The sequence below is a fragment of the Enoplosus armatus genome, chromosome 9 (genome assembly GCF_043641665.1).
Source record: "Enoplosus armatus isolate fEnoArm2 chromosome 9, fEnoArm2.hap1, whole genome shotgun sequence".
NCBI lineage: Eukaryota > Metazoa > Chordata > Actinopteri > Centrarchiformes > Enoplosidae > Enoplosus > Enoplosus armatus.
The window spans coordinates 13,454,458-13,479,787 of NC_092188.1; the positions used below are offsets into that span (position 1 = coordinate 13,454,458).

The following is a 25,330-nucleotide window of genomic DNA, read 5'->3' on the forward strand; positions in this document are numbered from 1 at the left end:
CTGATTTGACACAAAAGAATAAAGACGAATGATGCTCATTATGTATGCAAAAATGTTTTATTGTTATGTTCATTATTTTGTTGATGTTAATACTACTGTGTAGTAAGAATCAATAAAAAATATTCAGTTATTTCATGGAAACAATCACGAAAAAACAAAAGCAGCTTTATATTTTTCCCAGTTTGAGTTTCCAGGTGGAAAAATTGTCACTGCTGTTCTGATAATGTTCTGGACAGAGGAGGAAGCAGATCCTTCTTTCAGTCTATAAGTTGGAGCGTGTGAGCCAAGGGAACTCCTGCAAATACAGACAACACAGCATTATATTAGACCTCCTCAGATGATAGTGCTATTTTATGTAACGTGAAGTCCATTTAGTCTCCACATTCAAAAACGGAGATGTGCCAGACAAAACACATTGTTAATCTATTGTTTAAGACTCAATTTTAAACCTGAAAATGAATAATAGTCTCAACAATGAAGGCAGCACACCTCAAATAATGGGACAAGTCTTAGACAAGTCATGGAGCTCAGCGCCATGGATACAGCCCTCAATACAACCTTCAAACATGTCTGCGAGGAGGTTGCGTGGATACATTCAACATAAACACAGAGGGCCATGCTTTCTAATTATGGGGACTCTGAAATAGAAAGGTCAGGTTGGTGTGAGGTGGAGGGATTGTGAGTGGAATACAACAGTTCTACGCTGCACCTGGAGTGTATGGATTACTGCTCAGTAAGGCATGTCAGTCACGTAGCCCTATAAGGACGAGACGAGAGTCAAGTAAACACCCAAGGTGTTTGTTGCTCTACACTAATCATGAGCCGAAACGCTTTTAAATCACAGCTGGCTTTACTGCTGCGACTGTCAATGTCATTCAAGTCATTGTCCATCTCCTTTCCATTCCACTTCCTGGAGGAGTGTCAGGTAAAAAGGAAACAAGGGCTGAATCCGACTTGCAGCCTTTGGTCATATATACTGTCAAAGTCATCACGTCATGTCTGCAAGGGCGCTGGGCCACAAGGGGATAAAATGTGGTATGAGACGAGACTTAAGATCTCAATCGTCATGACCAATGCCAAGTTCTTGACCCTTTAAACCTGACACTCTGGAGGTCTGCAAAAAGTGTGCACAAATTGTGGATTTGGGCCCTCCAGATTTTACCTGTACGAGCCCATTAGTGCACAGAAGTCTGGACCTTGATCCATGCTCGTTTTTTGTGAAGCTAAAGGTGTCTTGCCATTAATCCAAATTACTCATTCCGTTCTAATGACAGACTAGAAACCCTCAACATTTATCCTGTGGAGAGCCTTTCAACCGTTCTAATTTCACCTTCGCCAAACAAAATCCCAGCCCCTTGGATTGGGGCATTGACCATGTTGGAGAAAAAATTACATACTGACATTACAACAGCGTTTTAAGCAGCAGAAAGTGGTGTTGCAGCATCAGTTACATCTTTGACCACCAGGGGGCGTGGCAAAAAAAGCCATTCAATTAAACGACAAGTCCGACTTCACAGTAAAACCTGGACCTGCACTTCTCAGGATGACTGAGACTCTACACACATATATTCCTGACAGTTACCTGCTGTTTTCTGTCAGAGGAGGGGTCGATGAGCACATTTAGGAGACTCGGTCTCTCCCAGTCACTCAAGCTAAGCTGTAAAGCGCTGCGCAGCTCCTCCACCGTCCTCACCAGGAACCCTCGACCTCCAAATGCTGTCATGACCTCATCATAGCGTGCCTCAGGTAGGAGGGTCACAGGAGGGGCTCTGACAAGCAACATGATGATGTAAGATACCTTTCAGTACATCATATCTGATTACATGTAGGAAACCTTTATAGTGAATGTATTGTGGTCATTTGCCCAATAATGTGTGACTCACATAGAGGTCAGATCTCCCATTTTTGCCATTTCTTTCCACGTCTCAGGATCCACTCCACTGTAAATACCGTTATTATTGACCACAATGATGACCACAGGTAGATTATACCTGTTAAAAAACACACAGACAATGTTTATGAATTGAATTGAATTGTATATATTGTATAGAAAAGGAGGCAACCAACCCACCTGCACATGGTTTCAACCTCCATGCCAGAAAATCCAAAGGCACTGTCTCCTTCCACACAGATGATCCTTTGGCCTTTATTCTCGCTCCTCTCCACAGCGGCTGCTGCTATAGCAAAACCAAGGCCTACTCCCATTGTCCCAAATGTTCCAGCATCCAACCTGCACATTGTCATTATTAGCTAACATGGTTTCAAGTATAATCAAACACTTCCCTAGTTTGATTACACTTTGACACAAATCCTTGTAAAGCATCATTTGAAAATATACATATGAAGAGCTATAACAAAATACCCCAAAAGGTCAGAGTCTTTAAGATACCTACAATAAGACTATAAGACTATGCAAGAGCATTTGGGGGACAGATATGAACATATACATAAGAAGTCATAAGCCTTGGAAGTGTTTCCAATAACATTGTGGTTTTGGTTTGAAACTCTTTATGTGTTACTCTGGCCCCCTACACTATCACTGTCTGTTAGCTTAAGGTTCTGGGCTTGTGCTCCTTTCTGATAATCTCCCTACAGAATATGTATTTTTGTGAACAGTTGTGTTTTAAAATGTACATAGAGAACTGAGGAAAACACTTTTCACACAATGGAGAAGTGAGCCTTTAAGCACTGCTTTGATGAGACTGACTTGCCTGTGTCGAGGAAGGTAGTTGTTCAACATAGTGCGTCCTATGTCCATAGTGTTTGCACCCTCGCTGACAATGATACAGTCATGTGGCAGCAGCTGGGAAACGTGATGAAACACTGTGTAGTAGTTCATGGGCACTGTTGACTGGAGAGCGAGCGCCTGTGGATAGAAAATGCACAAATAATCATACAATATACAACCTCTAAATGGATCAAATACATAATTATATTAAATTAATGTCATCAGCCTGTGACATACTGATAAACAGTTTGGGTAACCACATACAGTAACACATCACCCTAAACCCACCTTCGATATTTTTGCATTAGCAGCAATTTTGTCCTGCAGTGTGCTCCACCACTCTGCATCAGAGGGATATTTCCAGCCATCTTTACTGATGCACTCCAGGAGCTGAAAAAAAAAACAATGAATCAAAGACATAATTGCTTTCCACAAACACACACGAGCTGTTCTCTTACACATGACAGAAGCCCACAGACGGAAAGGAGAGAGATTCATCAAAAATGTGGGAGTTTGTGTGCCGCCTGCGTTGCAGTTACCTGTGCGACAGCAGCACTGATGTCTCCCAGGAGAGCAACAGCAGGCCTTACATTGTTCCCCATCTCCTCAGCACATAGGTCAACCTGCATACGGAGATTCATTGAGTTATGTCATTACAGCACAATATTTGCTGCAACAGTGAAACATATGACATGACAATATCAAAGTATTTGCACGGATGCTGAAATTAGTAAGTAAATACACCATTAGCTTTGTACCAGTGAGGTATTCTTAACAATATTTTTGAAGGTGTCGCTTGGCTTGGTCATTTACATACCTGGATGATCTTGACATCAGGGTCAAATCTAGGTGGCAGACCAAAATGCAGGATCCAATTCAGCCTGGCTCCAAGCAGAAGCACAACGTCAGCCTGGAGAAGAGCTCTTAGTAACAGAAACAGGGGAGGAGGAGGAGGAGGGGCAACGTTGGGTCAAGACAAAAACAGAAAACAAAGACAAATTGAATACAACGATGTTATACAAAACTGTACTGAATACGTACATTTAGTGTATGCATAAAATAAACAGTATATAACTTTACATCTGAATAAAAATGATCAATTGCGACACAGATTTATATTATTACATTGATGTCTTTCTTCAATAGCTATGAGAGAGCCTCTTAATCTCAGGCACTCAGACACAGTATATCAGCAGAACTTTAAAAAGTTGACACAGAAGCAGAGATTGTGGATTGAGACTATTAGTCTACTACAATGTTGCTTGACTTACATCACTGCAAAGGACTTTAAAACCTCTTGTGTACATTTTGTTGATTTTTTCTTTTAGAAAACCAAAATGTGCACATTTACTTCTGAAAACTTGTGGTGTATTTATATAGATGATGTAATAAAGTACATAATACAAAGAGATGTTTTGTGATATACATTCATTAATAAGTAATGGAGGTTCAGGATGTTTCCTTCATATAAAAGGATGATAATGATAATATTGGCTAAAATAATAATAAATAACATTTTTATAGACAAAGGGAGGCTAACCTCGAGCGGGCAGCAGCCACACAGTTGGGGTGATCATCAGGTAGGACCCCTTTCCCCATGGGGGTGGGCAGAAATGGTAGACCGCTCATTTCCACAAACTCCTTCAGAGCAGTTTCTGCTCGGCCATAGGCGGCTCCTGTTGAGCACAACAATACTCATCATATCTAATGAACTACTCTGATTCACCAATGATGGAGGAAATGTAGGTTTCTAGCTTATTCAATGTAATAATTCAAAGAGACATTGCAAATGTTTTATTGATGTTACCTTTGCCAATGATGACTAAGGGTCTTTTAGCTGCCTTCAAGACAGAGATGGCTTCAGTGATGGCAGCGTGGTCAGCCAAACTCACTGGTGGGGCTGGACAGCAGGACACAACTCTGCAGGACAAACACGCTTCTGTGAATGTCTCCACACCTGGACTCACAGAACTGATACTAAGCAGAAAAACAACTTGCAAAAAACCCCTGCAAAAACGACAGCAAACCTGACATTGCTCCTGTCCACTTTGGCATTGACCATGTCCCCTGCAATATCCACATAACAAGCACCTGGACGCCCATAGATGCTTGTGCGAACTGCCTATGAGCAAACACAACAAAATCACATTTGTATTAATATCATCCAACTATACAAAATATCTTATTTAGTCTTCTGTGATAAAGGAAACTAAAGACTAAAGACTAACAAGGATCAGACAGACAATGTAGCAATGAGCTGGTATATTACCTTCTCTATAACTGAAGGGATGGCGTCCAGACTGCTGGGTCTGGCAGAGAACTTGCTATAAAGGCGACATGCTTCCACCTATCAACAAATAAAAAACAATGTCAATTCAATGTGTCAACAGGCAAACATTCACATGAAGGTGTGCATTACCTGAGGAAACTCCTGAAAGGCTCCTGCTGTTTCCTGGTTTTGATCCGAGGACCCTCCGATAACAACCACGGGCCTGTGCAGAGGCAGCAAACACTTAGACCATTATTAGAAACAATAAGACCAGGACCCACAGGAGCCATGTCAAAACTGTACACACTGGCAGCAGCATCAGTGTGTTGAGTCATACCAGCAGTTCATGTTAGCGTTGGCCATTCCACCCAGAGCATGAATGAGTCCTGGTCCAGACACCACCAGGCAGGCACCTGGTCTGGAGACAAACAACCCCAGGAGACAGCAACATGTGAGATACAAACGGACGCACCAGCTGCTCACATTATTCTGTTCAGTTACTAAAAGTCTTACCTCCCAGTGAGGTATCCAACGGCGGACGCTGCATAGCATGCCTGATGTGTAACAGAATTATTATTGTAGAATAGAATATCACTGTAATTATGTTGTTGTGGATTGTAAGTGCAGGTAAACAGCGGTGTTGCAGAAAAATAACAATAGTTTTACCGCTTGTTCGTTGCGCATTCCCACATATCTGATCCCTGCAGCCTGAGCAGCCATGGCCACTTCAATGACAGGAACACCAACTATCCCAAACATGTACTCCACTTTCTGCAGGGAGAGAAATGGCTCTTTAACGAACAGAGGCTGAAATATGCGAGTTTTAAGAAGAAGTGCGATTGTATAGAGCAGTTATAAAAGTTTAAACTTGACAGCGCGGCACTTAAACTTTGACACACTTACAGCCATTACATGGTTACACTGCTGGCATTTCAGTACAGACACAACTGTCACGTTACAGACAAGTTAAATTATAGGTTACCATACTTCATACATTTTCGCATGTTTGTTTTTTTAAACGGTCTTACCTGAGCCTTTAAAGCCTCAGCAATCAGCTGAGCTCCTGTCACTTCGTCCATGGCTGTTAGCTACGAACTGTTGACACTGTTGAGTACCTGCAGAGCTACAAGTCAGGCCAAACTATCATAAACTGTTGCAACTACCATCTTGTTTGCTTACCATCCTCTATCTGCCGGAGTCCACCCCGTTCCTATCACTTCCGGGTTGCAAGCCAATCACGGGACCCACTACCTGTGACCTCACACAAGGAACATTACACATTTTCTTGCAGGATGACTTTTAGTGCTGGAGTACTTTGCAGACAATTGTACTCAACACGTTAAATCCTAAACATCTGACATTTTTTTGTGCAATTCTGACCTTAATTCTGCTACCACAATGAGATTTCTTCCACACTAAGTTTTTAAATATTTGAAATACTTAATTAACTGATCATAACTATCTACTAAATAATAAATGTGACATATAATGCCAGGTTTAGTGAGTTTAAGGCTATGTTTTAAATAGCCCTAAATCACTATATTGTTTAAATCATTGCTGTTTTGGAGGAGGGCTGATCAGTTCATCTCGTGTCAAGTTGTGAAAAACATCTCTACAACATGAAGAACAGTCACTAAGAAGAATTCATTGGAGTGAAACAGCGACTAACATAAACTGAGCCCAAAAGGACATCTCCTACTGCTGACTCCTTAACTATCACTGCAAATTCTACTACTGACGTAATAATAATAACAAATGATAACTTTTACAGGAGTGCCCTGGGCTGCACACAAAACATAAGACACACTTGTCATAAATGATTGAATTGAATCAAGGATCAACACAAATTAACTCCTAAGTATAATGTAAAAATGATAAATATCAGCAGTCGAGGTTCTATTGGAAAAAGTTTTAAAAACCAATACATATTTGAGTCCCCCCAAAATATGAAATGGAATAAAATGATGATAGTTAACTCGTATTAGTGATTAGAAATGAGCTGAACACCTTGTTAATTCTGTTTGATGGACATTTTCACAGCAGACATTTTAACTCTCAGAGTAGGAAAAGCATGTGTAACATTAACGATGGCTCTGTTCTACTCAAGTGTCCCAGTAAGTCATGACAGTGAGCCAGCATGCACAACAGCAAGACCCTGAAACTGAATAAGCTACATTGAATTCAGCAATCATTAATTTTACTATTATTATTTCAACATACTAGAGTCTTTGTGAAACTGCTTCAAGTGTGTCGTGTATTTAACAGAATTAAAGGCAATACTTCATAAAAAAGACTCATGTTCATTATTAAATAACTCATTTCTTTATTACTCATAAAATATACAGCAATCTCAGTACTGAAAGAACTCATTGGAGCGTTGAATTCACAGTCATAATTTCTATATACATGCTAGTTTCATCCCTCTTCAAGAAAAAGCAACGAAAAGAAAAAAAAAATCTTTTCCGTTCTAATGAAGCTAGCAAATGTATTGTACATATTTCCAGTTCAAATGATTTTTCAACAGGGGAGTTTTGAATCATGGTAGGATCGAGTGGTTTCTTTTTCCGAAGTTAAAGCAAGCAAAACCTGTCAACAAACATTGACTAATATAAGAGCAAAAATATCATTCAAACACAAGAAAATCAAACGCTGTCTTGTCATTGGTTTACAGTGTTTCTTCTCACAAAGCTGAGCCTCAGATACCTCAGTACTGGATCAGTGCTTCTTAGAAATGTTTCATTACTTACCTAGTGCGCATCACTGTACTTTCACAGCTGCCTCTACAAACCCATCTTTTCTCAGTAACTAATGAAGGCACAAAATGAACACATAAATAGGAACCGAAAGTACACAAATAATTTATTCTTGAAAGACTAAACCGCAATGGACAGGTCAATATACAAAGGTAAGGTTGATCAACTTAAAAATAACCTGTTGCACATATCAAATGTTTTTAAATTACTCAGGTCAGTAAATCTGAATTTTTTTCTAGAGGATAAGGAGTTTAAGACATGAGCACTGGTATATTAAAATTTTGATCTCAAAAAATAAATGATTTTTCCCCCTGTATGACTTACAGACAAGTGCATTCTGACAGATGTAGTGTGCGGATATCAACCTTCTCTAACTCATCAAGACGTTTCATAAAATGAAAACTGGCTCCTTCACTCACTGCTAACCGATAAACCCAAAAAAATTCTCCATCTCATTTACACAGTTAAAACTGGGCTAAAATGTATCCATGTCTTTTGGTCCCTGTCGGTTTAGCTCTCTGTGAAGTGCTACCATCCCTCTTCAGCATGTTATTGCTGTACAAAAGTCGCTGTCCACCCAACAAGTACAGTTTGTAGCACTCAAGAAGTCAGTGTTGGTAAAGCAGCGGTTACTGAGGTCCAGTATCAGCTGAAGGACACCTGGTGCTGGATGAGGTCGGGATGAGTGTGGGCCAGCCTGCTGCACCTCCTCCCTCTCTTGCTCTCTGGGCGGGTGGGGGGTGGGGTGGGGACTCTTAAGGCTCCTGTGGGGGCTTCTCTCTTCTTCTGCCCTCCCAAGCTGGCGGTGGGTGATTTTTAAGACACAGTGTGTGTGTTTATGCATTTATCGCTTCCTCCTGTCCCTCAGTAGGTCTCTGAATCTGAGTCATTGAGTTCCTCGTCCTTGTAGAAGCCGTCGTGATGGCTGATGTTGTTGAAGCTGCAGTATGAGCTGTGCTCGCTGCGCAGCACGGGCAGGCTGTCGAAGGTGACGCTCTTGGAGGGGCTGGTGGTGTAGTGGTTAATGGCACTGAAAGGGAGGGTGGGTGCCGGGGCGCAGGGGGACACAGGCATCATGGTGGCCAGGATGAGGGCTAGGCAGTCTGCCACATCTTTGTTGGGGGCACAAGCCAAGGCGGGTGTATAACCTGAAACAATGACCAATGCATCAGGGTTACATATTCTATAAAAGTAATACAGTTTCAGTTTTAAACGACAAATGGATTATAAAAAATAATTGAAGGTTGAATTCCCTCTTAAACAGTATAGCAGCCTCATTGTTTGTATCACGTATTTTACTATTGCTAAACTAAGTTTATTTTTCATTATATTTTAATATAGGGTTTCTTTACTGTGGGCCTTTTCAGATTTACTTTACATCAAACCACCTAACACTCACTGATAAGTGTAAGGCCTGACCCAGGCATATTTTAATTGATTGGTTATCACCTGATCAAATTCTGATCCTGTCTGTCTTTACCTCTTTGTGGTCTGTCTACAGCAGTGTTCATCAACTACATTTGTCCAAGGGCCAGAATTTTTCTCGGCAGACACTGTGAGGGCCAGATGCTCTCGAAAAAATAAAATAAAATTAATATTGTATCCTAAGTAATATATTATTGTTTGATATATTAATTTTCCTTCCAAATTTATGTTATTTTTTAGCCTTTGTCAGTGTTAACAGACTCAAATTACCTGTACTGCAGCAAGCCACTAGGGGGCGATTGCGATATTTTAGGCTTCATATTTGTGAGGCTGTCAAGCTGTCCATCACTGTCACATGCAGTGTCGTAGTTTGTGGAGAACACTGGCAGGAGAAAGGCCTTCTGAATATATTTCAAGCTTGAAAAATTGCACTCTCGAAGAGCCTTAAGCGGAAAGTTGCAGAAAACCGCAGCTTTAATGAAGAATGGACTGATAAGTATGTATTCATAGTGCCAACTTTTAGAAATGCTGTACCTGTGTGCCTCATTTGCAACGAAACTGTCGCTGTTGCTAAAGAATATAACCTGAGGCGTCACCACAACACAAAGCATGCAAGCTTCAAGGAGTTGTATCCTGAACAGTCAGAGGCCTGTCAGAGAAAATTGCTGCTTTGAAATCTCAATACTCCCATGCCAGCGGAATTATTAACCAAACTTCAACTGAACAAGAGAGGGCAACAAGTGCGTCTCTGCAGGCTGCCTGGGTACTCTCCAAGCATAACAAGACATTTACCGATGCTGCAATTGTGCGCTATTGTGTGGGGAAAAATACCCAAGCAAGGACATTTGTGAAAAACGACTATAGATAAAATGAGCATGTGAAACAATAAAATAAATGTTAAATGAGAGCAACGAGTTTATCGTTATTTTTGATTGAAGGCAGGTTCATTTGATTTAAAAAATAAATAAATACAGAAACATACTTTTTCCTCCTCACTAGGGTACTCCTGAATTCAGTAATATTCTGGGGGCCGGATGGAAAGCTCTGGCGGGCCGGATGTGGCCCGCGGGCCGCCAGTTGACGTACTCTGGTCTACAGTATGTTAGTTGTCATGTTTTCAAAACGAATACTATCTACAACGTTGGTTAACGAAGGTGTGTGGGATACTTTGAAACTGGAAAATAAAACTGGTATGACTAAAGCCTTTTGTAAGGGCATTTTTGCCGTAGCTAACCAATCATTACTTTAATTCATTATTTATTAACCAATAAAAATATATGCAAGGGGATGGTATATAGTACAAGAAAAATAGTAATATGAATTTACCGTTTTCATCGACTGCAAGTACACTGGCTCCCTTTGCAAGCAGCTCTTGCACCACCACAGTCAAACCATTTCTTGCAGCCACATGTAGAGGCCTTTAAAGAAAGATAAAACATGGATGCGTAACGGGCAAGTCAACATTTTACTATTTGTATCTCTACATCAATAATTAAAATCCCCACAGTAATCCACCAACACTAGCACTCCATTCCATCACTCAGATGCTGCAAGAGACAAGACACTAATGTAATACAAGTGATACATACGTCTGTAAGGCGGCGTTAGTGGCATTTATGAGGTTTCTGTCTGTTATCTTCTCCAATATCAACAAGGCACTGGTTTCATGTCCCTGTAGAAAACAGATACAGTACAATGAATATCAAAAACGACCAGTAAATACACACTGTTTATAGTATTTCACCACACACTTGCAGCAACACACACGCATTTTCTGCTGCAGAATGTAAGAACAGTGCCACCATATGGTAGTACATACCTTACTGCAGGCGAGATGAAGTGCAGTGTTCTTCACAGCATCCTGCAGAGTGAGGTCTGCTTTCGCACTGCTCACCAGCAGTTCTAGCAGTGAGAGTGAGAAGGTGAATTTGCAGAAAAAACAAATTGAAGTTAATTCAATACAGCAGTGATTATTACATCACACAGTGATATTTTCTAGAAGCATTCATACCAACAGCGTTGGTCTGGCCATTTTCAGCAGCCATCATGAGTGGGGTCTTCCCTGTGGCATCAACACTGTTGACCTGAGCATTGTGGCTCAGCAGCAGCTGGAGACACTCTACATGGTCAGTGAAGGCTGCTGCATGTAGTGGGGTCCTACAAAAATAACATCAGAACAAGGCATGTTTTTAATCAAATTGTCAACTTTTTAGACAAGTTGCTTGATTGAGGCTGCGACTGTTGTTGCACTTGTCTTTATACGAGTGTATATACCTGTTTTTACTGTCTTTGGCATTGACAATGGCAGGGCCCAGAGTGTCTATCAGCATCTCAGCAGCACCTTCATTGTCATGGATCCTAAAGAGGTGAAAAGAACATAATTGTTGAATCTGTTGGAGGTTCTGTCCTCACACGCATTGATCGAGACAGGAGACGGCTCAGGATCTTACACAGCACAGTGGAGGGGGCTGAAAGAATTGCCTTCGGCCTTGTGAAAAACCTCTTGTTCCAGCAAAACCTCCACACACGTATCGTGACCTGCGGGAAAGAAAGCATTAACCACATCAGCCTTCATCTTGAGGTGCTAACAATCACGGCTCTCTTAAAACATCTGTCCTTAACGAGTCAAAATTTTGCCTTTGGGTGCATGGGGAAACTGCATGAAGGAATTGCATAAAGAACAAGCATGAAACAAAATGAAATGAAGATGTCCATGCCCATTTTAAATCTACACTTGCTGAAGTGCTCCGTTATTGGCAGCTTGCCTGAACATACATGACTAAAATGAGATGTACATTTCCATAACTACATTTATTGATTTTTAAGAGGTCTTCAACCCCTGATCTCTGTACCATTGTAGCAGGCCCAGTGCAGTGGGGTGTAGCCTTGGTTGTCTGTTAAGACAGGGAGTGTTTCCACTGATTGGGCAGCATGCAGCAGGCCTCCCAGTACCCCAATGTGTCCACACGCTGCTGCCAGGTGGACCGGCGTACGGCCTTTACAGTCTCGCACCAGGAAATTGGCGCTGTGCTGAAGCAAGGCCTCGACACATTCCTCGTGGCCGGTCACCGCCTGCGTCCAGAGAACAGTAGATGTTAGTGTTATTACTGTTGACTGATCATATCCTGAATGATTATACATTTCAAATGATTTGATGAGAGCTGATCAATGTTTAATGTTAATTCCTTCCATAGACAAATGGGTAATCAAAAATCTGAGAAAAGTGATTTGAGGTGACTAGTTGCCACTGGGCAGGGGGAAAAAAAAATCCATATTTGTATATTTATAACATGCCTGGCAACATCTCAAACATACCATCACAGTGAAAATGTGAATGGTGAGGAGAATAAAACAAAAAAAAGCTCAGCACACACACATAAAAATAAACAGTCGAAATCAGGGCATGGGTATAAAAAGCTGTCCCACAGTGCATATACAGTATGTGTCAGTGTATGTAAGAATGAAAAGGTCTCCTTACTCCTCTATGCAGGGCTGTCCTGCCCCACTTATCTTTGGCTTCTACATTGGCTCCCTTATTTAGCAGAGAATACACACAATCTGTGTGTCCACTCAGGACCGACAGCATCAGAGGGGTTCTAAGACAAAACAGACAATAATGTCAGACATTACTTTAGAACATGAGTGGGGAAGAAAAAAAAAATCACAAACAAATATCACTTACTGTCCATTCCCATCTTGAATGTCTACTGCACTTTGAAGATCAGCATTTCCAATCAGCAAACGCAAACATTCTGAATGACCATTAGTAGCTGCAGGGAAAGAACAAACACGCCATTAGGATACTCATAATAATAATAATAATAGAATTTATTTATAGAGCACCTTGTAAAACAATGTTGCAAAGTGCTTTATAAAAGAAAAACAAAATTAAAACAAATCCGCAACACGGTGAAATCAAATCCAGCAAATAAAATACCCAATTTATCATATTATACTGTATACAGGCCTGAAAACTCAAATGTAGGCAAATTTGTGAGCCACCAACTCCAGGGGCATACCTGCAGCATGGATGGGGGTTCGCTTCAAGGTGAAGTCTTTGACCAGGATGGAGGCTCCCTGGTTGATTAGGACGTCCACACACTCTACATGGCCCTTAAAAGCAGCCAGGTCTAGAGGTGTGCGCCCTTGGCCGTTTCTCACATCCAGATCCAGCAGAGACTGCACCAGAACCTCCATAGCATGGTGGTGACCGTGGTATGCCTGAAAGATTCATTTACCACAAATAGGTTAACACAGATAATCTGAGATTGAGTATGATGCAACAATACGAACAATAGGATAAGGACTATACCCATTACTCACAGCAAGGTGCAAAGGGCTGACGGGGGCTCTGACATCGGAGTCATTCAGGATATCCGTCCCTGAGGTTTCCATTAGCTGAATGAACCAGGAACACAAGTTAGACCCTACTTCAGATAGAATCACTTGCTTTGTTGTGAAGCGCAGTACTACAGATGTACATTATATCATTATAGGCATTGTAGGTGGCAGTAGATTGACAATGCAGATCACAACCACCGAAGTGATGAATGTGTTTGTGTCAATGTATTGTTTGTTCTGCTTTGTGATGGTTATTTTAGTTGGTCTGTTAAATCAAATTTGCTGCAAGCTTTCAGTACAGTGTGCAGATCTTATCTGTCTGACTTCTGCCTTCAGTTTGTTTTTGATACAGCACCTGTAGAGGTTTTTTGGATGTGTGTGCCCTACACTCTTGTGACCTACTCTACCTACATAAAAAAAAAGGAGTAAAAGCACAAATTCAACTCACCACATCCAGAGGTGTTTCACTTGCAATCTGTAGAAGAGAATGGGAGAAGCAACAATGCATTAAACATCATTACAATATAGAAATACACGAATGCTGATTCTTATGTGTCGTGTACTCTGGACCGTAGTTCTCACCAGCTCCAGACAGAGGCGATGTCCATACGCAGAGGCGTAGTGCACAGCATTGTAGCCCTGATTGTCCCGGATCCCTGGATTTGCATCATTTCGCAGTAAATATTCCAGGCACCTGCAGACACAACAAAGCGGCTGTAGTCAAGGAAACAACATCTCCTTTCAAGTCTCGAACTGTTACTCAGCATAACCAACAATGCAACTGAGCTTTTATCCATGAAAACCCATCAAACATAACCCGCCTCCCACACACCCATCACCTCTGTTAAGAAACTGAAGTATTACTGACTTTCCATCTGTGTCAGAGGCAGCGGCGTAGTGGAGAGGAGTGCAGCCCCGCTCGTCTAGGTCATTGACGCTGGCCCCAGAGCCCACCAGAGCAAACAGGCACTGGTAGTTACAGTTGGCAGCAGCATAGTGCAGAGGGGTCCTGGAAAAGCAAACATAGCTCAGTTCCCTGTTTACACTTGACCAAGAAACTAGGAACTCTTGATCCAAATCCACAATTAAATGCTTCAAACCTGCCAAAGCTATCCTTTCTATTAAAGTCTGCCCCCGTGTTGAGGAGAAGATTGAGACATTCCAGGTTTCTGAGGGGTTAGGGAGATTTAGAAAATGATGAACTGATAAATATAATGATATTCTTTTTGTTATAGGTCATGAACTACATCTTAACATTTACAGTTAATATTAAACAAACTGTTCAGCTGTCCTGTACTCACCCTCCAGCAGCTGCAGCATGTAAACAGGTCCTTCCAAAGTCATCAGGAGTATCAATATCAAATCCTGTATCAGAGTAAAGGATTATGAACAAGATCCTGCATACTGTAAACTGCAAAAATCTGAATCTAAATCTGAACCATTTAAACATAAGACTTGTGCCATTTTTACTGTGACTAGTTGAGATTATTGTGGATAGCCTCACAACATGAACAAAGAGGTGCTCACCTGAAGACAGGAGCTTTCGGCAGCAGTCAGAGAATCCACTGAGAGCAGCCAAATGCAGTGGGAACATACCATGAACCCCTCGTCTGAAAGACACAATCATGTTGATTCATCATGTTGTATCACCTGAATATCACTTGTGTAAGTCTAAGAAATTACTTTTAACAGTACAGAATCATCTGTACCAGTTACACAACAGACATGACATGTCTGCTTTGGAAATGTCTAAACATGCAGCTCTTCCACGTTTTGTGAAGTTGAAACAGTTGCTGAAAAGGGGCAGAGAAGCACACTTACTTAGCCGTGTCAGCTCTGTTGGTGATGAGGGTGTTGATGAGGAGCTCGTGTCCGTATCGAGCTGCAATGTGCAGTGGTGTATTTCCGTTCTTATCTTCACAGTCAATCTCGGCACCTTCAGAAAAAAAACAAACTAAGCAGTTAGCCAGTGCTACGCTGAGAAGCAGTTTTGGATTTGCAGTCCAGCATGAGAAATAAAGTCAGCAGGGCTGAATTTTTAGAGGAGCTCACCATTCTCAATGATTGCTTGAGACCTAGAAAACCTCCCGTGGATGGCTGTCATGTGGAGGGGAGTCTTACCATCTTTACTCTGGAGTGAAACAAAAACATGGTGGTGTCACAATGCAGGTCATTAATATGGCTTTAAGCTATAAAGTATATTCCTCAAACAACAGACTCCAAGAAGTTATAAAACTGCATTTTTAGTTTAATTTTATCAACAACAAGTGTGGCTGTTTGAACACTGACTCTTAACCACAAATATTCAGTTTCTGTTTTGACAGTTTATAGTACTGGTGTAATTATTTCTCAATGATGCAGCTGTATCTGGAAAAGGAGTGTCAGATATGAAGTCATAATGTGCAATCTTTTCCCAGGTTATCAGGGTTAAAATAGTGAGAGGCGACATTCTGGTTCTTACTCACCTTGATGTTGACATCGGCACCGTTGCACACTAGGAGCTCCAGACAGAGTGCCCCGTGGCGGGAGGCAGCAGTAAAGTGGAGAGGTGCGAAGCCCTTCTCGTTTACCTGGTTGACGTTAGCTCCGCACTCAATGAGCTCATTCACCACCACGTCCTGCCCGTTGTAGCAGGCCACGTGGAGGGGTGTGTTGCCATACGCATTGGGCTCGTTGATCTAGATGGCAAGATAAACAGAGAAATAAATAAAGGGATATTATACTGTTATTCTTTTTACACACTATATAAAAATCATTATCCAAAACATATGAACTGCATCAGGACAGGTTTATGTGTTTCTGTTCTCTCCTGATCAGATCATGAGCTCTAGCAGTGTCTACAGTGTAAGGACAATACGCTCGTGGGTGGAACTTACATCCACCCCCAAGTCCAGGAAGTATTTGACAACGCTGATCATTCCACTGGAGGCTGCTGCATGTAGGGGGGTGTAAGATTTCTTATCTTTGCAGGCCACCTCGGCTCCATGAGATGCCAGCAGCTTCACCACTTCTATGTGCCCTGAAGACGAAAAGAGAATGATTTAATGACATGAATATGCTATCAAGATAACATCAACTATTTCATTAGATTTTGTCAGAACATGAGTATTCATTTGAACATTTAACATATAATTTTGGTGCCTTTAAAAATAATGGAGAAAGGAAAAAGTCCTGGAGACCACAAGATGAGAGGCACTCCTAAAGTTACATAGAAAATGAATGTGATGTTAAAATCGCTGTGGTTGATTCATTACCCATGTAGGCTGCCCAGTGGATTGCACGACGATCCCTCTTGTCAAAGGCATTGATGTTTGCTCCTCTGGAGAGCAAGAGCCTCACCATCTAACAGCAGCAACAGAGAAAAAAAGAGCTATCAGGAAATATGTCAAGGGAAGCTGCAACCTGAACACTACTAATTCTGCTGCCTTTCAGTCAGTGTGGCAGCTCATATAACCATTGGTTATACATGGTGTTTAATGCCTTAACACTAGAGCCAACGGACTGATTCTCTGGTCTACACCACATACATGCATTCAGTGTACTTCGAATCAATCTAATCATCTCATGAATTAGATGAGCCTCCACAAGGCTATAAATTATTTTTTAAATTGCTGAGTAAATGTGGGTTAGAAAAAAACAACATTAAGCATGAAAGTGTCAATTTCCACAGCGTACCTATACTGAAGCTTATGCATAGGCTGTTATCAAGTTGAACATTGGCTTGTCCTCACTGCAGTATTTGGTGCTTGTTTTACTGGAATATTGTTACATAACCAACTTAAAGGTTGTCTGAACAGCTTTTATGCACTTGATTTGAACACTTCATTATTATTATTCAGAATTTGCATACGAGTATATGATTGCAATGATTCATTTGCATGTAAGCACGGTATTGGACAAGCATTGACTGCGCACCTAGTGTCCTTGAATGTGTGACGACCAATATTTATGACTGACAGCCTGCAATGTTAGTCTGCATCCATGTGAAAAAAAATGGACTGGCTGAAAATGTGTTATTTTCTAAACAAGCTGTGACTGGTTCATTGGAGAGCAGCTTTACTGGTTGTTGAGCTGTGGCTTCTCCAACTTGAGTTTGTCCTGGTGTCAAGATGAAAAGGCTGATTATTATCACCCTTCATCAAAACTCTACTATACACCAACACAACAGAAGTTCAGCTTAGCTATCTATCTTAAATGAAATACAAGAATAGGCCACAGCATATGTGTGTATGTAGCTATCTATATAAGAATACATACTATGGTTAGAGTTATGGTTGGTGTAGCTGTTAACATTAGGTAGTCAGCAGAGCTATAAAGGGGTGTTGATTATTTCACCTCACACTTACTAAACGTGCAAAAATGCAGCCATTGTTAAGTTGTTCTGCATTGCAGTGGTGCATCGTACAATGTCCCTTGTGTTAACACATTTATGAGGCAAGCAGAAACACTTCCTTTCAGTAAGAGGAGAAGTTCAGGAACATATACTAACAGCCAGGTAAACACACCCAACATCAAGCCTGGTGTGATGATTTGCTAACAAACACTTTGTGTACGAGGTACAAGCTCTCTAGAGATGAGAATAGCGCTTAATTTACCGATATGAGCACTGCTGAAGTGGTTATACTTTTAAAACAGAACAGATTGTACAGTCACATAGTCAGCACGAACCTTTAATTTATTACATTTTGTTTCTTATAGCAATTGATATTCAAATGTACTGTCATTTCTATCCATTAAGGTACAACTAAATCAATACTAAAAGGCATTAAAACACTTTTTTTGAGTACAGCTTGCAGCTCAATCAAACAGTACTTTAGTCTTAATATCACCTCCAGATGACCGCTGAAGGCTGCATGGTGCAGCGCAGTCCGGCCTGCTCTATCTGACACATTCACATTGCTGAGCAGTGGGACGAGGGCTTCAGCGCAGCGGACAGCCTTATTTGCTGCTGCAATGTGAAGCGGCGTCTGCCAGTTCTTGTCTCGGGCGTTTACGTCCGCAGAGTGTTTCAGCAACACCTGGACAGCCTCCTGCAAAAAGTCATCACATGTAGGTTTAAACTCCACACTGTGCGCAACAGTGTGTGTTGTACAAAGGAACATTCACATACCTCACTGCAGGAGGCCACAGCCCGGTGCAGAGGAGTGAGCCACTTGTTATCTTTGGCATTTACTCTGGCACCTACAAGTCAAGAGGACACTGGCTGTCACACTGTGTAATGTCATACAGTTACATGGCATCTAGTGCAACATTTCAAACGACTTAAGCCTTTTTGAGACTTATAAAGAAGAAATCTGCATGAGCATAAGAAAAGAGCAGAGTGCAAAGGGTGCATGTAGAAGTATTTAACAATATTGAATGCAGATGCACCATCTGGCTACATAACATAATAGGCATAACAATATTTTGACATTTGAAATATGTCATTATGCTCTCAGACATTTACCATTTACCACTCCCATCAATACCAAGAAAAGAGAAACCAGTATCTTTTCTGCTCCTTTGTGTGATTGAACAAATTAACAGCTAACTTATACAGCTTCTTTCCATAAATCTTCTTTTGAAAAGACATACCTGAAAGAATCAGCAGTTCTATAATTTCTGCATCTCCGAGATAGGCAGCAGCATGCAATGGAGTTCGCTTCTCATTGTCCTGTAATAAGTGAACAGAAAGACAGTTTGCATTTACATCTTAACCTTGTATTCCTTCTTTACTTTATACAGGTTAACATGGTCCTGAACTGTTGTGACATTAAAACCACACTTTTTTCTTTACGATTTGTACCATTACAATACTAGAAAGGAAAAAAAACATTAGATGTTATCAGCCACAGTTATACATGGTAAAAAGCGTGTTTCACACAAATGCAATCACTTGAAAAGCCTTACAGGGAAATGCAAGCAAGTACAAACCGGCCTTATTTTGAAACAAACACCCCCACCAAAGCAGGAACAGTGAGGAATGCAGTGGGAACCATAAAAACAAACCATGTGCTTTTTGTACTTTGCAACTATTTACTGAAAGAGTTATAGGAGGCCTTTCAAGGACAATTATACATTAGAGGTTTTAAAATTCAGTGTTGGTGGGATGTTTTCAAAATATAGCGATAATATGAGGAAACAGATGCAGAGATTAGTGAGAGTCTGTTGGGATTACCTGTGCATTCACATCCTCTTTTTTGAATATGAGTGAGCGTACTTCATCTGGGTCCACATTGAAAATAGCTTTCAGCAAAGCAGGCTGTAAAAGAAAGAGACTGTGTCAAAATCAACTGAATTTCAAGGCTTTTCTGGCTGACATGCAATACTATCCCAGACTTTCATTATTGCAGCAGAAAACTTTGTTTGTCAGACTTGAAACACCAACAGTATAGGTCAAATTTGAGAAAACAACAACCATTCAAACCTTGGAGACCTTAGACCTTAGAGGGACTTCAGGATCCTCGTCATCAAGCACCACAATACACACACGACTCATTTGCTCAGAGATTACACAATCATGTTTCAGCTGTGAAAAAGTCCCTAAATATTCTTGTTGAAAATCCTTTAAAAAAGGCACATACTGAAGCATAGAAAAGGTTATAGTTGTGAGGAAGAAAAAAAAGATACTAGAGCAGATTGATACAGAATGATGACTCCACAAATCAGAGGATGATGGAGGCAGACTGTCAGGATTGGTACTGACAAGTGCTGAGCAGCCACTTTCTAATTCTGTTCTTTGTTAACAGTCTGTTGGCAAGCAAAACCATATCTATCCCATGGCACAGAGAGAAATATCACAATCATTGAAGGAAGTCCAGTATTAAGCTCCAAACGACTGATGTGCTGTCCATCTTCACTTTTTCTCCAGACACATTTTAAAACATTAGCATGACTAACTTCCTGTGACTGTCTGAGATCCTCAATGGAGACAGAGACGGGAAAAAAAATGGAAATGTCAACAGCTGATCTGGATCACCACATCTAACATAACAAGAAGCAAGTTGATAGTCAAACAAAGTCTCCAAAGTAAACAAGAAACTTGTTCAAATTCCTGAAGTGTGGTTCTTAAGGATCATGCCATTCCTGCCCCGCCTTCTTAAAAAGTAGTTAAATTGGCCCCGCCCTTCTTAGGGGTGTATACACAGGGAAAGTACTACTGTGAACTTGGGCTGTGCTAAAAAGCAACATATTGTATATACTATATTATTCCTTATTTCCACTTTGCACAACCCCCCCCCCCCCCCCCAAATTGCCAAGAGTAACAGTGTTTTTTAAGATATGTAACTGAAACAATATTAAAGATTTAATGCAATATTTACCCATGTGTGGGTAGCTGAAGTTATTCATTGTGACACTGTTGCAGCATTTTGCCAACACGTCCTGTAGGACAAGGCTCTCTTATAACACTCGCAATGTCTCTGAATAGTGAATTTGAACTGAGAACCCAATGTTCCAACACAGCAGACTTAAAACTTGACAGAGCGTCTACAACATCTACTGTAGTCCATGTAGTTGCTCACATCTTCACAACAACTGTCAGCGTTATGACAATCTCAAGCAATAACTTCAATATCAGGCTGCATTTCTACTTTTGACCATCAGCTAATACAAATCACTCACTTGTTGGTGACGCATAATTTTGCCACACCATAAATGTCAGGTTTGAATCCCAAAGGGAGTCAATGTAGCATAACCACTTTCTCGTTGATGTTGGATGACCTGGTCCGACAGAAAGCACCAAGTAGCATATGTGCTTGTTTCATTCTACAGCACATCTTGTCAAATGTTTGCCTGTGATATTTTTGTCAGTAACCAGTGTTACATCTCTATGAGTTATCAAATTGATCTGGAAACAATGCTGAGAGCAATGCCCCTATCAATAGTCAAGAACTGTATAATTAAGTGTGCTAATGGACCCTCATGTGTCATGTTGGCCCACTAAACACTGCTGCACCCCCCTATGTGATCCACCATAACACAAGCACAGAGTCTTTGATCAGGCAGTTTTCCACTGCCTGTGGGAGGAGGCTGGCATGGATGGGGAGAACAGTGAGGGCAGGGGATCCCTTCTAGAGGCTGCAATTGGTTACCCATGAAAGACCCAGATGGAACATTCCTGGCTTCCACCAAAAACTTAACTCTTCCCTGACTTCAGTCAAATTTAAAAAACAAATTAAGCCATTAACGTGGGCTTACAAGCTGCAACAACCACAGTTAAATGTTTTCCCACAAGTAATAGCTGTGAAATTTGGCAAATGTTGTGTATTTGGTGAGCTGTTATCAAGCACTTCCATTACATGTGAGCAATCATAACCTTTGAATGAGCAATGTGCACCCATGTATCCAAAACAAAATGTAAAATGAAGAAGCAGGGGGGTCCTGTTACAAAAAGTGTCAAGAGTCAGCAGGTTTTAAAAAACACAAAAAACACTGAGCAAATCTTGAATAGCTCTGCCTACAATCATTTCCATGAGCTGAATTTCTTCCTGCGTACAGTCAGAATGATGTAGCATGCAGAGTACATTTGTTCATTAAGACTTCATCCCTCATTTAACCCACCAGGCTGCCCAGCTAGCTAATTAGCTAATGTGCAGCCATGTAGATTATACGACTTCATGTACAAAAGACCTCTAGTTTATATGGCATAGTTTGAGCCACATACTTAACTATGTTGTTATCCAGTGTCAATCACATAGTACTCTAAGCACAAAAGTCAAACATTGTAAGCACTACTGTTTTTTACTAAAATAAAAATCTATTGTGAACAATTTGCTATGGATAATTCAAGGTATATGTGGTGGCATGGGTAAGATGATTCCCTATGAAGCATACTGAAACCAACAGGACAAGATAAGCCATGCCCTTGTGCAAATTTCAGCCACATGACGCATTTCAGCAGTCGGATTGATTCTCAGTAAGTATTTAGAATAAGAAAAACAAAAGCAACCATTACCATCTAGGGACCAAGTAGCTTACAGTTACTAAGACTTAAAAACATAGGACAATCCTCTCATTCACTTATTATAATGCCCATGAATATCTGCAGGGCACAATAGTGGTTAGAGTTACTTGGGATAAATTCAGGGCAACAAGCAGGCACTTGTGCTTCTTACACTGTTTCATTTTGACCATTTCTGTTTATCCCCCACAATGAAAAGGAAGGACAAATCTGCATTTTGTAGTTTTCAGTTCTCCAGTCCTGCACGACTGGTGTAGGAGATTTTCTATGCTTTTCTGGCTGCACGACTGTGCTCCTCCTCTCCTCACACAAGCCAGCCTAGTTAATACTATCACCATGGAGACAGCTCTTTGGCAACTCCACCGGCTCACATGAGCCCAGGTACACGATCATTCAAGCACACACACAATGAAACATACATGCACGTAAATGTTACACGAATAGCAGGCATGTCCAAAACACACAGCCCTTAAATGATAACAGAAAGCTATTCTCGTTTTCACAAGTAGGTGGAAAGTGTTTAACACAGTTAGGGGACACATCTCTATCACATTGCCAGTCACTTCTCATAACCATTACACAGCAGTTTACCATTCATGTGGTACAAATAAATACATTTAAGTTGATGACTACTTCCTAAATAGCTATCTAAGAAACGGTTTAATTAAAAGCAGTATTTAAAAAGGAGACAGACACTAATATCGTGTGATCAAGAACACAACTTGACTTTAACTATGTTATAAACCCGCTGTACAAAACAAAATGAAGAAAATCACAAAACTGAACAGGGAACAAAGCGAGAAAGATACCCACTTCCACAAGTGGTGGTATTCAAACAAGATCAAACATTTAGTTAGGTGAATCGGTGCATGATCACATGTTATCCAATCTTATAGCTTTCATAAAACCTCACCAGCTGAGGCAGCTAACATAGCTAAATGTGCCACAAACGTCCAGTTGTCACAGTAACGTCACAATCAACAGATCGCTTTGGTTGTTATGGTTATCATCTCATACTACATCAGCGGGATTTAGAGGCTATTATTAAATCATATAATCACTTGGAACCGACAACTCAAGGCCAGTTGTGTATTGTTTATTCACAACATGCTAACTAGTCACTTCCCAACTGAATGGCTAGTAGCATTTCACGCAGGCTCTGGCTAATTGCTGGGGATAAACACAGTATCATTAGCTGGCTACAACTCAAAAGCCGCTTGAGCATGTGTCTCGATGTAAATGTGATGCCTTATTATCGCCAAAAACATAACTCCAAAGGAAATTCACCCAACAGTACTGTACCTAGCTTTCACCTCTTAAGTGACAATTTAACATCTAGCTTCACGTGAAGCGTTTAAGGAAATGCTTCCGTTTTGGAGAATAGCTGGAGAAAGTCGAATTACATTTCGCTGGCGAACGTTGAAATCGGAGCAGCTAGCTAACATTAGCCAGCCAACAGTAGCTTAACTTGACACAATGGTCACTTACCTGGTCTCGAATTTTGAGAACCACCATATTTCTGGGATTTTAATTGTTCTCATACAGATTCATAAAGGAATATTTGTCTCCTTCCGAATAGCAGTGTTTGATCTTGGTAGCTCTCCCGCTGGTCTGCTGGAGGCCTTGTGCGACGGTAGCTTAGCTCTCTTGCTAGCTTCCTAACCTGATGGCATGGAAGCAGAGGAGTAGCGGAAACTCCATAACATTGCCGCCACCATACTTCGCCTCCCCAAAAGACGCAATCCAATAGGTCAAACGCGCTGCACGTCCTAGTAAGGGAGGTAGTGGTTGGTTGTTGCTAAACAGCGCTCTGTGATAGACGCACTGTGTTGAATATTGCATTGCTGTCTACGCTCATGTCATAATACATGTAGATATTTTGTAATGGACGATTTTAACAATTTACCCGGCGTGAAATTCACATTATAGTACAACCATACAGCGCTCTTTTGATTAAATCTATCGAGCTATGTGGCTCCGTTTGGTCGGCTTTTCAGTGACAGCTGCTTATTTATCTATTTACACACCGTGACTCATCTCGAAGTTGTACAAAAAGCGAAAACCATGTTACCATTGGCCGCAGAGCAACTCTAGTGGAGCCACCGGGGGTAAAGTATTATATCAACCAATCAGTATTCTCTCAGGAAGAGGAGTTTCTCTGGACAGTCACTGACTCACTCACTATACAGTCAGGCTATACAGCACACATTTACATTATTACCAGCAACTCTCCTCTGCTTTTGCCTCTAGTGGTCACAGATATCTTTTGTTACCAGCAAGTCTAAATCTTACTGTTATAAGCACCAGTTTTCTTTTTCCCTATCATGTTAAAACGGGGGTTAAAGATGGGGGTAAATCATATATTCTTTTGCACCCACAGTGTATAGTTTGGATACAAAATAATTGGACTGTGCTACACAAGCTGTTTGGAGGAAAGTGATGGACCTGCACAACTCAGATCATATACTCCTAAGAGACCTTTTAAATGTACTTCTGTCTGCTTACTAATATGCTCTTGGACACATTTTATAGGTTTACTGTAGACATTAGTGCCATCTATCGTGGAACTGAATGACCATTTGAGAGAAAAGTGAGTTCTGAAAAACCCACATGTTGGTGGAGTTTAAATCCCGGTTGTGTTTCAGGTCCTGAGGCCTAACACCAACATGTGGTGAAATATGGCCCTCTAGTGACTTACCCTTCAACTACAAGTAGGCTTTGACAGTGGCTGCATCAAATAGAACCAATGCTTAAATGAGAAATGCAAATACAGTATGTAACCTCTTGTAAACTTCAAGCCCAAGTGTTGATATCTGACTATAATTGTTACTTGTTATTCAGGGTTGTTTAATTGACACAGTGAATTTTAAAGC

The 25,330-nt window shown here is 40.9% G+C and overlaps 2 protein-coding genes across 5 annotated transcripts; both read right to left on the reverse strand.

Annotated features, from left to right (window-relative positions):
• Positions 1-38: 38 nt before the first annotated feature.
• Positions 39-6,175, reverse strand: hacl1 (2-hydroxyacyl-CoA lyase 1). Of its 3 annotated transcripts, XM_070912079.1 has the most exons (17): positions 6,026-6,175; positions 5,664-5,768; positions 5,511-5,551; positions 5,335-5,415; positions 5,148-5,220; positions 4,998-5,075; positions 4,756-4,850; positions 4,536-4,648; positions 4,269-4,404; positions 3,546-3,651; positions 3,268-3,351; positions 3,017-3,118; positions 2,712-2,866; positions 2,072-2,230; positions 1,884-1,991; positions 1,583-1,769; positions 39-295 (listed from the first exon to the last, which is right to left on the reverse strand). In XM_070912079.1, exons 1-17 carry the CDS (start codon positions 6,074-6,076, stop codon positions 263-265), a joined length of 1,707 nt encoding a protein of 568 aa, XP_070768180.1. In that variant the 5' UTR covers positions 6,077-6,175; the 3' UTR covers positions 39-262. The 3 variants fall into 3 exon arrangements, with proteins under 3 accessions (XP_070768180.1, XP_070768181.1, XP_070768182.1); XM_070912080.1 differs by lacking the exon at positions 5,335-5,415; XM_070912081.1 differs by lacking the exons at positions 3,017-3,118; positions 4,998-5,075.
• Positions 6,176-7,296: 1,121 nt separating this feature from the next.
• On the reverse strand, positions 7,297-24,111 carry ankrd28b (ankyrin repeat domain 28b). Of its 2 annotated transcripts, none has more exons than XM_070911383.1 (28): positions 23,946-24,111; positions 19,674-19,757; positions 19,091-19,169; positions 18,627-18,697; positions 18,346-18,546; positions 16,771-16,858; positions 16,393-16,535; positions 15,982-16,194; positions 15,569-15,647; positions 15,338-15,452; positions 15,044-15,126; positions 14,818-14,881; positions 14,617-14,685; positions 14,385-14,525; positions 14,099-14,210; positions 13,965-13,991; positions 13,499-13,573; positions 13,195-13,396; positions 12,858-12,945; positions 12,654-12,771; positions 12,028-12,247; positions 11,626-11,713; positions 11,450-11,533; positions 11,187-11,332; positions 10,995-11,077; positions 10,765-10,847; positions 10,502-10,593; positions 7,297-8,898 (listed from the first exon to the last, which is right to left on the reverse strand). In XM_070911383.1, the coding sequence occupies exons 1-28, from the start codon at positions 23,970-23,972 to the stop codon at positions 8,615-8,617; spliced, it is 3,159 nt and encodes a 1,052-aa protein (XP_070767484.1). In that variant the 5' UTR covers positions 23,973-24,111; the 3' UTR covers positions 7,297-8,614. The 2 variants fall into 2 exon arrangements, with proteins under 2 accessions (XP_070767484.1, XP_070767483.1); XM_070911382.1 differs by lacking the exon at positions 23,946-24,111 and adding an exon at positions 19,923-20,029.
• Between the last annotated feature and the right edge of the window lie 1,219 nt (positions 24,112-25,330).

Excerpts from the sequence above, each read along its gene's own strand:
- hacl1 (XM_070912079.1), bottom strand. The coding sequence starts at position 6,076 with ATGGACGAAGTGACAGGAGCTCAGCTGATTGCTGAGGCTTTAAAGGCT. Across the intron at positions 5,416-5,510 it reads GTTGGATACCTCACTGGGAG|ACCAGGTGCCTGCCTGGTGG; the intron begins GTAAGACTTTTA and ends GTTTGTCTCCAG. Across the intron at positions 1,770-1,883 it reads ATGGGAGATCTGACCTCTAT|AGCCCCTCCTGTGACCCTCC; the intron begins GTGAGTCACACA and ends GTTGCTTGTCAG.
- ankrd28b (XM_070911382.1), bottom strand. The coding sequence starts at position 19,994 with ATGAGTCGTGTGTGTATTGTGGTGCTTGATGACGAGGATCCTGAAGTC. Across the intron at positions 19,170-19,673 it reads AAGAGGATGTGAATGCACAG|GACAATGAGAAGCGAACTCC; the intron begins GTAATCCCAACA and ends CACTTATTACAG. Across the intron at positions 11,534-11,625 it reads AGCCCCCTCCACTGTGCTGT|GATCCATGACAATGAAGGTG; the intron begins GTAAGATCCTGA and ends TCACCTCTTTAG.